Raw genomic sequence first — 16,270 nt, forward strand, 5'->3', positions numbered from 1 at the left:
GTATTTCATTAAGGAATAATGAATAAATTTACAATAGAAAATTTTATGTTAATCGATTATTTAATATCAATATAAATTATTTAATATAATATAAATTATTAAATAAATAACATAATTATATAAATTATTTAATAAAAAACATTTCAATAATAATTTGGAGGAAGGCGCGCTCCTAGTATATTTCTGGTATAGGAGCGCCCCTGAGTCAGAGCGTCAAGTGACCGCCCGGCGGCTCGGCCATGCGGTGGTGGGGGTCGCGCGCCGGAATCGGTCCGAAATGTGCAAATCCTTGCGACCATTGCTAGCATATAAAATTATAGAATTCTAACATATAAAATTATAGAATTATATCTAGCATATAAAATTATAGAATTATATCTTGAATTCTTGTGAATGCGAATTATAAATTATTTAAAATGAAATGTTTTAACAAATTTACTTCGATTAATAATAAGGTAGAATTAGATTTGAATATATCATAAATAAGCCTAATTAAAGAAACCTAAGCAGGAAGTCTTTAGATAAAAGATATTAAGCAATAAGCAATGAATATTATATCATGTCGTCTTGTTATATCATATTACAAGACAAATGAAAATTATTACTTAATGATCGTTTCACGCGATAATGGCAAATGGAATTAATTCGATTCTGCACTGAGAATAACGATGAACGTGAAACAGTCGATAGACAGTTACTTTAATTCCCATTGCGGCTTCTATACTTTTCAACGCAACGCACGTATAACGTCCATCTACTTTTCGCACTTCCCGTCCACAGCGAGCCGGTTGACGCGAACGTCGTTTAAATGTCATGCCGATTAAACAGTTACGCGCGTTACTTATATGCGAGATGCCTGCATGCGGTGCTTGCGACTTAAGGCCGAATCGAATCACTTTCTCTTTTCTCTTGAACGCGAGACGCAGCCGATTTTGCGTACACAAACGACCGGCACCGCCGGTGCTCGTAATGCGGAGTGCAAACCGGAATAATACCGTGCGATCCGGAATGTGTTTCGCGTAACGCGTTACACGCTCATGGCGTTGCCGTTCATTGATTCTACTATTTCGATATCATGCATAACCTTTATTTTTATTTCAATAACGATCGCTATTATTAGCGTTGTATACACACTTAGCTTGCGCAGCTGCACAAAAACGCTCGTACTTAAATCTCTGACGGAATTATCGGTGAAAACTCGGAAATAACGACCGCTATTGATATCCGATGTATTTCGTTATTTTTCTTGGGAGAAATCACGAGACACGAATTGTGTGCGGATAATTAGAGCTATTTCAAGAGCGCGGCAGGTAGCAGTTCATTATCCCGTTTCCTCTAAGAAATTCACATCGAAAACTTCAATATAGGAATATAACATGCGATGTAGCAATCATCGTAGTTAATTTTTTTTTTTTTTTACGAGTATTGTAATCATCGATGATTCTCGTAACAGCGGTATGTCTTTAATTAAATCGGAAATTGCCCAAATTTTTCTATAAAAATAGCTCCAGAGAGAGAGAGAGAGAGAGAGATTTAATTAAATATTTTATATTTAATTAAATTTTTCTTAAATATTTAATTAAATATTTTAAACTTCGCGGAGAGACAAAATCAATAATATCATGTAGATATATACATATATATATATATATATATACACACACACACACACATATATATACATATATATATACACATATAGTAAGAAAGAACGAATTTCCACAAATTTTATTGGCAAAATTAAAAATAATTATTATTATTATGGATCATTGAATTATAAATGAGCTTGTCATGGTTTGGTTTGAACTATGTATAGACATCTATTCTTAATTACCCTTTACTCCATAACAATTCCAGAGCATAAATATATGGCTAGAAGATTGCAATCGAGGAATGAAATAATATATAATTGTATAATTAAAGAATAATATATAATTGTATAATTAAAGACTAATGTACCTATAAATGTAATAATTTAAGAAATTTTCCAGTTCTTGGCGTGCGTCGCCGCAGTCTGTACGGCACAGACTCAGGATGGGCCAAAGGGAGCACCGGTCCCGATACGAGCGAATCGTTATCAAAGATTACCCCCTCGAACAGGCGGTACCGGACCGGCGTTTCCCAACCAACGATTTCGTCGACCGATCTCCTTCAAGTAGTACTTTGATTATTAATAATATACTAATAGGGACATACTTAGGAAATAATATACTTAGAGATATACTTAGGAATAATATACATACTTATAGATAATAATATTAATCATATAGCATTCAGGAAAGTTTAATAGAGCAGACTTTCAAGTCTGCTTTAATAAATTAATTTTGATAAAATTCTTTTCTCATAATTATCTGTTCTTAAATAACATATCAGAATTCGTGACATACGAGTGACATACGATGATCGATCTATCCTTCAAATAATATCTTAATCATTAATCATATAATATACTTGGTCCAAATGTGGGATGATTAATTGTGTAGAGATCGGAAGAATTTGATGAAAATGAATAAGACTTTCAAGTAGGCTTTAATAAATTAATTTTATTAAATGTCTTTTCTTAAATTTGACAAATATATGTTTTTGATAAATATGGCTATCTATTTGATAAATATGACATAATCCGCGAAATCTCTGAAAATTTTTTGTTTTTTTCAACGATATATCCATTGGAATATGACCTTGTTGGAAAAATTAGCTGCAACGAATATAAATAAATCGCGTACTAAAAGTGTCCGCATAATCTAACTGTGCGAGTAAAATATTCGAGCTATTGGAAAGGCAGGAAAACCAGTTTGGGCGACGCGCATATGTGTTCGAAAGATGCAGAATATAAGCCTACACACGCTGTTATTAATTAGTCTAACGGGTTTTAAGTTTCGTTGCAACGTCCGCGAACATTGCACCAAATAGGAAGCACGAAATTTTCGATGTGTATTTAAGAGTAGCCACAGAATTACGCAATACTAACATATGATTCTATCGCTTCTGGACTGCATATTGAACAAGAAAGTCCGAATACCGTTCCACGTGAGCGGCTCTGTAAGTATGTAAATACATGTCTAACGTTGTAAATGGTAAAGAGTAAAATATAGTCTTGGCATTTTCACACACACACACACACACACACACACACACACACACACACACAAATAATTCCACTTTTTGCATTTTCTAAAAAGTAAACTACTACGTCTCATTAAGTGTGATCGATATAATCTAAGCGACCTAAAAAATGATAAAGTATCTGTGAGAGTTACATGTAAATTTCCTTGTAACGCGCACACACACGCACATACATGTACTTAATCGCTAATTGAAGAAATCGCTAAAATTCTAGACCCCGGGGAGGCCTCGGAGACGACGCGCCCGGTACGTTCCGTCCTCTCCGGCCGGTAGCCACGCCTTCGTTCGCGCCACATGTGAAACCGGTGAACGAGGAACCCGAGGAGGAGGAAGAGAATCTGTCGCGCGAGGATGAGAACTCGCCTGACCAGAGTCAGGAGATCAGGAGCCAGGATAGTGTGGAGGATCTAAGTGAGGAGATACCGCGAGCGGCGCCAAATCCACCAAGGGCACCTCCAGCGGCCTCAGGACAGCTGGCGTATCGTCCACCCCAAGTGGCACCGACGAGTGTCAGGGTGAGTCCCACGACACCTCCGCCGCTATCGCCCGTTCAATACCGTCCGACATCTCCGCCACCGCCGCCCATCCAATATCGCCCGACGCAGAAGCCCACGAAGGCCCCGAGGAAACAGATCATCGACGACATTACGTTCCAGCAACCAATCAAGCCGCCACCCAAACCGGTGAAACCGTCTCAGGCTTACGAAATTCGCGGCAAGAAGCCAGTAGCTCAGGTAGGCCCACTATAGAACTTCTCCCCCGAAACCGCGAATAAATTCTTGTGGGCTTTCCACAATAAGCTATTACCTAAGCTTAAAGTCTTAAGTCATAAAAAATTGACCAATCATAGTCGATTATTCTCACTACGTTTCGACAAGAGACAACGGACTGAAAAGAATATTACTTTAACTAAAATAAGTTCTTATCTCATAACGAAATAATTTGAACACAAATGCATGAAGAAGACCATATTCAGTAAAAGCTGGTCAATAATGATTAATAAAATAAATAAGACTAGCCTTGATCAAATATGACATTCTTCATGTATTTGTGTTTGAACATTCCTCGATCAATTTCCACTTAATATTGGGTACTTTCCATTTGATGACACACGTCGATACAAGCGTTGTTCTATCTTGTTGACATTCAGAGAGTGTCATAGATAGAACGACACTTGTGTCGACTTGTGTCATCAAATGGAAAGCAGCCATTGTAAATAATTTTATATAGACAGGAATAAAATATGAATCGCGAATCACGCAATCGAGAGATCAATATATAATCTAAGAGTTTAAAAAATTGATAGTTTTGAAATTGAAAGGTGAAAGCCGGAATCATTTGACCGCCATGCTCTTTTTTGTTTGTTTTGAGATAACGTCGTACAACTCATAAACGCGATCAGATAAAACCTGTTCGTGCCCCGTTACGCAACGGTCTCTAGTCGAATTTGTGAAATGACATGCCCGGTATGTTTTATGTGCTTATTATAAACGAGTTTTAAAATCACTTCGAACAATCAGAATTCCGAGTAAAATTCTATTTTATACGCTATATACGAAATATAAAGAATCAATGGAATGTTTGTAAATAATAAAATATATGTTAAAATACATACATTAAAATATTGAAATTATAAATAAGATTGTAATCTGAAATCCGATGCAAACTACAGATCTTCTAAAATAGGCTTTAATGGTTTGTAATGCGTCATATATGTAGACATCAGTAAAGAAAAATCTATAAACAGGATTCTCCCTTGAAAAAGATTTTTCAATGTCCGACATAACGAATAATATTTTGTAGATTATTAGGCGATACCGGCACGACAACGCAGACGGTTCCATCACGTGGGGTTTCGAAAACGATGATGGATCGTACAAAGAGGAGACGATCGGCGTGGATTGCATAACGAGCGGTAAGTACGGATATATCGATCCGGACGGTATCCGACGCGAGTACACGTACGAGATGGGAATCAAGTGCGACGAGCAAGACCGAGAAGAGGAGGAAGACGGCTTCGTGGATTATCAAGAAAACAAGCTGGTACTCCCGGACGGGAAAACTATCGATCTCTCATCGATGGGTAAGAAGCAGGCGCGCCGGCCTCAATTCCAATACAGAAATTAAAGGAATCGGGACTCGCATTTCGTACATACGCCATCACCTGTCGCATTTAACGCGTAATCGTAATTCATAACGTAAATAAATCATGTGTTTCTTAGGATAAACAACTAGAGTTAAATAAATAAATTAAGATATCGAGATATTAGCGATACAAATCACGCATAATTCCATGTAAGATTATTTAGTGTAAATTAGACTTGATAAATAAAATAAAAAATTTTGTGAGATATTATAATAACATTATAAATCTTATCTCCAAAAGTTACATTGAACTCGAGATAATTCTCTATAATATAGTTCATTAAGCGATAAGAAAATCGTTTAATCTAAATCAATATTGATCGTCAATATTGATCATACAATATTCATTACGATACATAAGTGACAGAATTATGTAAGTGAAACGATTTAAAATCGTGAGGTAACCCTATACTTAACGGAAATAAAAAAATAATTCACAAATATCTAATTCGCGTAATCTTATTTGTTCGTAAAATATTAACTTGATAAAATTTATTCGTCCCACACTGATTGAAAAGGGCTCGAGAGCGAACCGATTTCCGTATCCAGGAAACAACAATCAATGTTTTATTTCGTTGAATACATTTTTCGACGTTGAAACTTTATTTCGTCGATTATTATTATATATAATAATATCCACGTCAGATTTCTAACTAGACATTGATACAAGAGTATACCGTGTTGTGTACATATCGATGTTGTACCTGTATAGGTTCGAGCTTGAATAAAGGTAACAAAACTAATAAATATATACAGTTTACGCGAGTTGCAACAAAGAGTATATTACTCTTCGATATATTGTAACAAATTATTCATAATATAGAGAAAATCTCGTGAGCGTCAGATCTGCAAGATTATGCGTACCGAGTAACGCGATATGATGATTCGATATGACGAATGCGGCAGATATGTTCGTCGCGAGCCAAGTAACGTATTATTTGTGTGTGTACATGTGATCACGCTACATTATTTGCTTGCGTCCCTCTGTACAATTTGCGCAGTCGTAGCCTGCACTCTTGATCCCTCTATGTGATAGGGCTTACAAAGCGAAATACCGAACAATCTAAGAAATCTAAATGACAGTCTACGAAGACTACATACGACGATAAAGGGGAAAAACTCTCAGTGTCTTAATTTTTTAAATTTTCTGTCCTTGCTAGCAAACGGCCGAAAATACTACTCTTGGATTATCATTTTACACAAAAATAACGCTCTCCATTAAGTTCATTCACCTGGAATATTCAATCATTTCTCTTGAATTTAAATTCTTTAGATAGAGAATTTTTTAAATATATAAATACTTGGTAGAATAAATACTTGACAGAAATTAACAAAAATTCAAAGCATCTCGTTATCAAAAACATAGAAAACAATCACTGACGATAAAATTGACCAGTCCGATTGTGAACAAGAACCCAGAGGATTAAAATAGATCTAGCATTCGCAACGGCACTCGATATCGCGCTAAAATCCGCCTGAGCATCGTCGTTTTCCACCACCACGATGCTTAAGCGTCGCCTTGGTTCCAACAATAATTTAAGATACGGATTCAACAACAATTTTACAGACTTTGTGTTATGCGTATATAAATATATACATGTACACATACATCACCGCATAAATAACAGTCGATCGAAAGCAAAGACGCGACAAACATTATTACAAAATATTAACAATCGTTGTTCGGATAACGCACGCACGCGGCCACGTCGCCTTCTTCTTCTCATTAGAATATAAGTTAATACTACGGCGTAGTGTAGATTATTGCCTCGTTACAGAGTACAAAAAAAAAAGAGACGAAAGGAAAGTCGAATATATGTGCGCGGGCGTGGACAAACGAGCGTATATACGCACGAGCACGCGCTACGCACACGCATCGTGCGTGCCATTGACGTTCCGTGTGAGAGGAACGTGCGAGAGAAACGCGCCGGAATTACAAAAAGGACTGGCCCCGCACAAAGGTAACGATATGTGTCGATCGATCGATCGTTCCAGTCGATCAATCGATGTGGTCCATCCTACCATGGGCCCTTTTCTCTCCTGGGCGTCTAATACGCCGGACTGGTGACAGTGGACACTTGTTTCGGTGTGTGCTGGCCCTGCGCCAACACCCCGCTCTTTGCCGCCTTAAACTTCAGCCAAGCGTCGTAACCGTATGCCACCATTGCGCAAAATCCGAAGAACTGTAAATAAATTTCAGTATTAAACATTAGAAGACTACATTCGTTTGCTGACTATTTTGAGAAGAATAAAAAAAGTTTTAAAAACAGCAAAAAATATTTTAAACGATAAAGGTTTATATTTTTAAAAATTCCTTATTTTACGACTTATGTTCTTTCTATGAGAGAATTAGAATGTCTTCGTCGACATTTTTTTGACACTTGCGCTAACTAAGGCATAACAATGCTATTCAAAAGACGTACAAAAGAATTCTTACCGCAGCAACACCGAAAGCCTCTGTGTAACGCGCGAAGTCAGCTGCCAGGGAAGCGGCCAGCAAATAAAAAACGGTCCATATCGTGCAGAATATAAATTCCTGAAATTACATGCATCAAGTTGTAGCATACAGATGAACATCTTCAATCGATGGCGATAAAAACTGAGTTTATGCGCAGCCGAATTTGTAAAACGCGTAATCTGTAGATCAAGATATTACACGACATTACAACGCCTATGTAATACCATGTAATCTCGGCATTCTTAAAAGGTCTGATTATAAACGATCTTTGACCCAGCATAGACGACAACCGTTCTAGTTATGTTACTCGTGATCGATCGTTCACCCGTGAGTATAAAAATCAGAGCAACGGATTAATTTTTACATTCTTAAGCGCGTATAAACTTTCTAGTGGGCTTTCACTCCCTGCTCTTATTACACGTGTGTATCCACGTTATACCGGTATTATCAAATACGACCTGTTCTCTATACTACTCCCTCGCTCCCTCTTATTTGCGTTTATTTTAAACGCGCTTTTGCACAAACAAAATAAAGGATCTTACAGTCAAGAGGTAGTCGATTAGCAACACGATGCGAAGTACGATCAGTGACTTACAATTTTAAGCCAAGGGATCCTGGCGAATTTCTCCACAATGTGGAACAGGTAGAGAACGAGGAGAATGCCCGTGAACCAGAAGCCGCCCATGGCCACGGTATTGAACCATCCTCCTCGGCTGTGACTGCTGTGTACCGACACCGTTATGCATATAAATCCTAAGAGATTTAATACCTGAAAGAAGACCCCAGCGCGCGATTATCATTCTTGAAAATTCTTCGTCGCGCAGCTGAGCAAGCACGTATTGTGCACAAATACAAAGCGCTTCGCGGGGCTCTTATAGCCGTCGTGAGAAATTTAAAAATCCATTGTAGTCCGTGACGCAATCGGCCTTATACCGGCCGCTGTAATTCACGGTAGACGTGCATTTGGTACACAATGTTCATGCTGTACATTTAACGAGCCAAGTGTGCTCCCCTTTAATTTTCTAGTTCTTGATCATTTTTCGACTAATTAGTAATATTTTTACCTGTAAGCATTTTTTTCTATAAATTCAGAGACTCAAATATAAGAAGTTTATATCGTACAATTTAGTATCTTTCACGTTGAACTTTAATTAATTAATTTATAATTCGAAATCTCTTAATAACGGTACTGAGACTTGTCGAGCAACTCACTTACAAGTGACTATTAAATCAAATACTAAAAGCACTTCTCGTGAGTTGCTTGACAAAATTACTGTAAAATTATACAAGCGAAGGATGAATGTATGTCGTACTCACCACTTGCACGATTTTTAGTATGCCGGGCAATGTCCTCGCATATGACGGATCGAACCGTATATTGGGCTGAGTCGTCGTGGTAGTGGTCGTCACGGTGGTCGTGGTGGTGTGCTGCCCTGGGAAACCTTGATCCATCGTCTCCAGTTACTCTAAAACTGTAACGCAACGAAAACAACATGTAGTAAGCAATGGATATCTCTACCTGCTTCGCGAGTCGCCGCCATCTGATCTGATACGTATAAGTACGACGGCGATTCTTTGTAAGGGTGCGTCTCAAGTGAAATAAATGAACGACCGAGCATCGACCGAGCTGCGCGAATGCGGGGATGAGGAAAAGATGGACCTTAAAATAAAGATCCGGTGGCGTTTGTCAAACGCGAAGCGTGTTGAAGGAAATTTGCGGTCACCGAGCGAATGCTTGAAAAGCGCTCTTCTTCTCGAGCCTTCTGCTTTCCAAAGATTTCATCTTGAGAATTAGATAAATCTAGTGTAAATAAACGTATCGCAATACTATCGATCTTTAATTAAAAATATTTTATATCGGGAAGAATAAAGACTGCAAGTGAGTGGTATTTCTATCAATGTAAATTTAATTTTAATCTTGGTTTAACTTACTCTTCATCTTTTCCTAGTTCTAAAAATTAGAAAGCAAGTTGAACAGAGATTAATCCTTCGTCTGCAACCTTTTTTATACCAGTCCAAGTTTTTTTATTATTCTAAAATTTCAGAAAATGTAAAAAAATGTATTCAGGGTTACTTTTCAACATCTCTATTACATTATTAAATAAATTTTTTGTTGGTTATTTTAGGAAGGAATACTGACTTCCGCCCTTCTCTAAAGAGATAAATCTCTAAAGAAATAAATTTCAGAGAAATTTGGGAGTGAAATTTCGCTTGTGTAAAAAAAAACCTAGATTGTAGACGGAGGATTAATTTATAACATTGGAGAAAACAGGTATTAGACCGGCCACTTGAGATGCAAAACTATTTTTGCAGAAAAAAAACATTCGAGGGACGTGTTTATGTAACTTCTGCATCGGAGATGCTCTCGTGCGAATGTCGGAGAAAATAGCACACGCTTTGATATTTACTATCCAGCGCTATCGATTATGCCCAAACAGCTTGCTGTCTGTTTATAATTAAACGCACGAATTGCGGTACAACGCCGTATCTCACGAATATGCCTTCGTGTATTTGCATCTAGTCGATTGATGACTTCCTTTGCTAGGAACTATTATTCGTCGTCTACTCCTGACAACGACAAACCGACACAATCGGCTATTTCGCCGTAAACATCATATTAACTATACATACCGTCAAATATTAAACTTTATTAAATTCTTACAAATAACTATATATGTAGCTTATAAATAACAGATAGTTAGATAATAAAATTCTCTGACTGCAATAATAAAAAAACAGATACATGAGATAATAAAATTTTACATAATATTTTATCTTTTAAAATAATCTTTTGTGATATCGATACACTTCATACATCTTTCATACAAAACTTTAAAACATTTTTTAAAGTTCGCAGTTAAAATGCTACTTACAGCAGTTGTTATATTTCTCTAATGATCCTCAACACTTTGAAAATGTTTATCTTTCATGATATTTTTAAGCTTTGAGAACAACAAGTTAAAAACAATAATTCCCTTGTGCACAGGGACGTTATCATGCAACTTAATTGATCAAGAAAGAGGTTATTAAGATTAGCTGTTCTGTCAACCGGATTTGGTTTTTTCGGCTTTCATATTGTTCCCAAAGCTCAAAAACATGGAAGATGAACACTGAGAATATTCTAAGAAATGTGATAAGTGTTCTGCTTATTACGGTTCTCAGATTGGGTGAAAATGACGGAAGTGAGCAACTCACCCAATTATATTTAATCTCACATCGTGAAAATACGAAGTTACTCGCGTGAATAGGCTCGGCACGAAATTTATAAGTGAAAAGGTGAGATGAAAATAAGAGTAACGAAGAAAGAAGACTTTTTTGCGCACACAGTGGATAATTTAATAATCGAAATGTTAATGCGACGTCGAGAAAACGTAATGCTTAGAATACGAAGAAGATTAAGGGATACCTCAGATCCATTTGGTATACCAGAAAGTGAATTCCGCAGTCTTTACAGGTATATGTGATTTTGTATACTTTTAGAAGTTACATTTTTTGAAAAGTTAACATTTACAATGAAAAGTAAAAATCGAATAAAGTGAGTATATTGTAAACTTATTTATAATTTTTCAAAGATAAATTATAATAATAGACACTAAGCATAAACGAGATTTTTCATTGATTGATCAATCGTATTATGCATAAATGCAGCTTTTTACAAAAGAATTATTTTTTAGCATAATGCGATTGATCAAACGATGAATTAAAAAACTTGACTTATAATTACTTCTAGCACTTTTAACCTCACTTTGTGTACAAACCTATGACTATCGATTTCAAAATGTGAGATTACTATACCGGAAATACCTAGTTATTTCACATTTTCACTTAAAAGTTCCGTAATTAGATGACTAAAGTCACGTGAAATGAAAATGCGAAAAGTGATTAAATTCATGGAGAAACCGTAATAGACTCCCTGAATAGCATTCCAACTACAGACTTTAACAAATATTTTGAAGCTTTGTATCAAAGAAAGAAAATATATGAAGTATATGTCACGGAGAACTACTTTGAAAGAAATAAAATATAACTATTTATTATCTGAGATGTGTGTTTTTTTATTGCTGCAGTCTGGAAACTTTATTGTCAGACCGTGTATACTATCTCATACATTCTTTACTATATATGTATATAATATTATTTTATTTTCTCAGAACTTTCTCAGAAACCAAACGATTGATCACACTTTTATAAAGTTCTCAATTTTATTTATGCAATTTTAAACTTTTTCTTATTTTCTTTATATTTCTAATTATAAAATAATTTTTTTAAATCGAATTTTCATATGTTATTTTTTTAACAATATCAGAGAACATTTATTTATATCTTTATATCTTCAATTTTTACTAAATCTTATTTTATTGACCTGTTTATCTTTCGAAATGCTCGTATTATAAATAATGCTATTATATAATAAAATGAGACATAAATCGCAGACATCTGAAAGTTTCAGTAATACGTCAAAGCATCAATCAACTCGATGCATACACGAAGGACACACGCATACTCCACCTGAACATGTGATTCTTCCTCATTTCCCGCGCACTTAACGCTCAATTAATGTCCTCCGTGAGATCATGCGCGGGAAAGAGAGACAAGGGGGACGCGCTAGTCGCCGGAGATATGCACCGCAATCAACGTCGAGAGACGGGGAAAATGAAAACGCCATCGCGGATCGATTACGAGAGCTATCATGCAGGCGTAAAAGGCGTAAACTCGTTTACGTCGACGATAACGATGCGAATGATCGACGCGTCTGGTGATTCCGAAGTCCTATCGCGACGTCATCACGTCGCCGAAATTATTTTCCAAAAATCGTTCAACGGGATGTCCTAGAGCGATTATTCTACAAATCTATTTTCTGTGGCTAAAGTAGTGTACCTATACTTTGTAATTTAAGTATAGTGAGATAAGTATACACTGTTCAATTTATAATTATAATTTTACACCTAATTTTTGAGTTATTTTTAATTCATTTCTGTAAGTCTCGCTACTGTTTCCATATATTGTTAAATTAACTAAAAAAAAACAATGAAATTAAATAATTTAAATCAAGAAAATATATTAAATTTGACTCAAATTTAGTTTATTACTTACTAGGTGCACACGTTAATATGAATGGGTTACTTTGATACTAACTACAGAAATGGATTGAGATTTTGACACATATGAAAGTAAAAATATCAAAATGTTATTTAATTCAAGGAATCGAGTTGCCATTGTTCCTTTAATATCTAACAGTGTACGTTTGACATTTAACAAAAGCGAGAAAGAGAATTCTATAGTGCAATCTAGAGCAGAAATAAAACAGATCTTTTGAGGTAAAAAATAGAGCTTTTCTTAAACGAAAAGCAATATTTGTGAGTGAACTGTGAAAGCGTGCCGTCCGCCTGAGAGATCGCAAGCCTCTCGAAGATGCTCTTGGGATTCGGGTTACAGACCGCGGCATCCCCCGTTTATCATGTTTATTATATCACTCGAGACGCGTGCCGCGGGAATTACTTAATCTCGCAGCGTGAGGTCATCTCGCCTGGAAATAGACGGTGACAGTTCGCGGCGAGCGACAGCGTGAGGTGCGGCCGTGCACGTGGTCGTTAAGTCCTCCCACGATGCGGGTCGAAAAGAGATGGGGCGAAAACGCTTATAAATTCATGCAACGCGGCAAGCATCGCGCGTTTTATCGAGCATGCAACGCTAATCCTTAAAATCCCCGGAACTTACCGTTAATATGTAATTACATAATAAATATTAAAGCATCACACATTAATGTCCTACATGTATATTATTACATCATTATAATAAAGAAATAATTATCTAATAACTTGGCGTACATGCTGAATTAATTCAGAGACAAGAATTTAGTTAATAATTTATAGTCAATAAAATATTAACGCATCTCATTATCTTATAATAACTAAGTATTATATATAATAAAAAAATTATTTTTTAATAACTTGACATGCATACAGAATTAATTCGGAAACAAGAATTTAGTTACATTGAATATTATCTCAATATTATATTAACAGGAGATTTATGTTATCATTAGACTGTGGAAGTTTATGCAAAATACTTAACTGAATGTTTTGCATAAAATGCATATTTTGCAATTTTGTAAATTTACAGATGGCAATCTCAATCTTATAAAGTTCCGCAGTCTAGTTATCATAAACTTTAAAAAGTTAAATTTGTTCCAAATTATCGCCGTTCTTTTAGCATGTAACGCAATTATCATTTTAAATCTTTCAAGAAAAAATTCACTTCTTGTCTGGTATTGTATTATTAATGACGGATAATGCATTTATGAATTCCATATTTCATACTTCATCGATGAATTCCATTATATTATTATTCACACGTCACAAGCGTGTCACAAACGCAATTCTTTTTGCCATCATCAGAATAAAATTATAGTGCCATATCGACGAACTAACTTAATGACAGAAACGACGATCGATTAAACCAATAGGAAAGTTTTGCTTATGGCGAAACTTTTAACTATATAATTCGTTCTACCTACGAATTAATCTTCTTTAACCGGATTTCTTTATAGCTTGTGAAAAAATTTATCCAACAAATAAAAAATTGATTAAATCACTGATGTGCAATTTTTTAAGGTCAATTCCAGAGGCCTATTTTTAGAAATGAAATTTTTCGGATCATCTAATGTTTATTTCATTTACACAAAAGAATACAAAATATAATTTTATATTTTATTTGTGGCTATAAGTTGGCGGATTGCAAAAAAGGACTTATGATGTATCAAAAGTGTAAAACTTGTGCTCACACAGAACACCTTTAATACACCATAACTAAAAAACTATCTATTATTATTTAAGTCATGTGTATGCTGAAAAAAATTACTGAATTTATATGTAGAACTTTTTTTTTATTCACCACATTATAATATATATGTAAAAACCAATAAATTTCACCGAAATCCAATTTCTCATATAATTAATACTAGCTATCCTTTACAAGTGAGCCACATGTGCGGCCCACAGATTGCGTATCTTACTGAATTAAATTATCGGGAGGTATATTAAAAAAATTTAAATACACTTCCAAGTAACACACGGCTTTATGAAAGATTGATTGACGATTAAGTTAAGCGAGGTTAATTAAGTTTGATCGAAGGCACTCTAGATGAGAACCGCGGATCTTAAAGGCCCGAAACCATGTCTTGTTTCGCAGCTGAAGAAGATATCGGTGAATATCGTGGAGATGGAACTCATGCGCAAACACGTGTGGGCGAAGAACTAATATTATTGTCGCAAGGAAATACGGAATACTAATCTAAACGATCCACTCGGATGGAGACGTCAAAGTTCGACGAACGCGACGCCATATCGGATGCCCCATCCTAAAGATCGATCGATTTTCAAAAATCTGCTCTTTCTCGTTTTCATAAAACTCGACTCGATAATTAAACTGTCAGAACTTTTCCGGAATTGTACTTAATTTAGGCAATTTATTAGAATGACACTTCTTATGATTTTTTAATAGGTAGGACATTCATAATCTGATTTTTTACATTTAAATATTAACGATCTGGAATTTATTTAGGCAGTCGTTCCGTTAATTGAATGAAATTTCTCAGGATCATTTAAAAAACCAGACTTAACATAACTGTAAATTTAATAATAAAATATTAATCAACTTTATCAATAATTTTATTGAAATGCAAATAATACGAAATGTTTTATATGAAGTAAAAATATTGTGCAGAGAGCTGAGCTTCAAAAAGTAAGATAATAATATTGCTTATTTTTATTTGCCTAGATTTTTATTTGAGATAAAAATATGCCGCCTTCGAAAAGGAAGGCTTCAAGAATCGCCGCACGATTAATTAATGATTAAATACAGATATTACTTTCTATTTGATTACACAAATCGATATAGATATCGTTCTATCTTTGTTATTTACTGGAATTAAGAAAGGTAGAATGTCTATATGTCGACTCGTATCTTTAAATAGAAAGCTCTCACATTATCTCGAATTAATCTAACATTATTTCAAGAATCATTAAATTCATAATGTCAAATTATACTTGAAAAAAATGTATACACTTTTAGTACATACGATAATTTCTTGACCGATAATTTACGATAATTCACGATAATTAGACTACACACAATGGATTATCCGTGTCTTAAGATAATTTTCATCACCTTAACAAATATACAAAAAATTATTAAGTGATTCTTACACTTTAACATCTTTAGAAAGTATTTATGAGAGGTTGTGTATTTAAAACAATTATATATATATATATATAAATGTTATAACTAATTACTTGATGCTCCTCCTAGTTTTTCGAAGAAAAAAATTGTACAGGACACGAATGACGCAATCGTGTGTTTGACTAAGAATTAAATTTGACTCAAACAAAAAATTTAGTTTATCATTTACTTGTAAGTGCATACGTTAATAAGGACGATATTTATCTTGACACTAAGCACAGAAATGGATTAATTTAACTTATAGCGTATTTCACTGGCAGAGCTGGTGCGCACTCAGTGCACTTTAAAGCTGTTGTACAC

General features: G+C 35.1%; 2 protein-coding genes across 3 annotated transcripts in view; one reads left to right on the forward strand and one right to left on the reverse strand.

Moving 5' to 3' along the window:
* LOC108761577 (leucine-rich repeat extensin-like protein 5) overlaps positions 1–7,063 on the forward strand; it is a 12,882-nt gene extending 5,819 nt beyond the window's left edge. The window contains 3 exon segments of the mRNA XM_083287360.1: positions 1,992–2,155; positions 3,341–3,860; positions 4,930–7,063. Of these exon segments, the coding sequence (XP_083143486.1) occupies positions 1,992–2,155; positions 3,341–3,860; positions 4,930–5,253 (1,008 nt within the window). The 3' untranslated portion in view covers positions 5,254–7,063.
* Positions 7,064–7,152: 89 nt separating this feature from the next.
* LOC108761586 (CKLF-like MARVEL transmembrane domain-containing protein 4) overlaps positions 7,153–16,270 on the reverse strand; it is a 10,241-nt gene continuing 1,123 nt past the window's right edge. For both annotated transcript variants that reach the window (XM_018508196.1, XM_018508201.1), the window contains exons 2-5: positions 9,047–9,201; positions 8,325–8,498; positions 7,709–7,807; positions 7,153–7,454 (exon numbers count right to left, since the gene is read on the reverse strand). In XM_018508196.1, coding sequence (XP_018363698.1) covers positions 7,320–7,454; positions 7,709–7,807; positions 8,325–8,498; positions 9,047–9,181 — 543 coding nt within the window. In that variant the 5' untranslated portion in view covers positions 9,182–9,201 and the 3' untranslated portion in view covers positions 7,153–7,319. The remainder of the gene's footprint in view (positions 7,455–7,708; positions 7,808–8,324; positions 8,499–9,046; positions 9,202–16,270) is intronic.

This window comes from Trachymyrmex cornetzi, unplaced genomic scaffold, assembly GCF_001594075.2.
Source record: "Trachymyrmex cornetzi isolate Tcor2-1 unplaced genomic scaffold, Tcor1.1 scaffold1093, whole genome shotgun sequence".
NCBI lineage: Eukaryota > Metazoa > Arthropoda > Insecta > Hymenoptera > Formicidae > Trachymyrmex > Trachymyrmex cornetzi.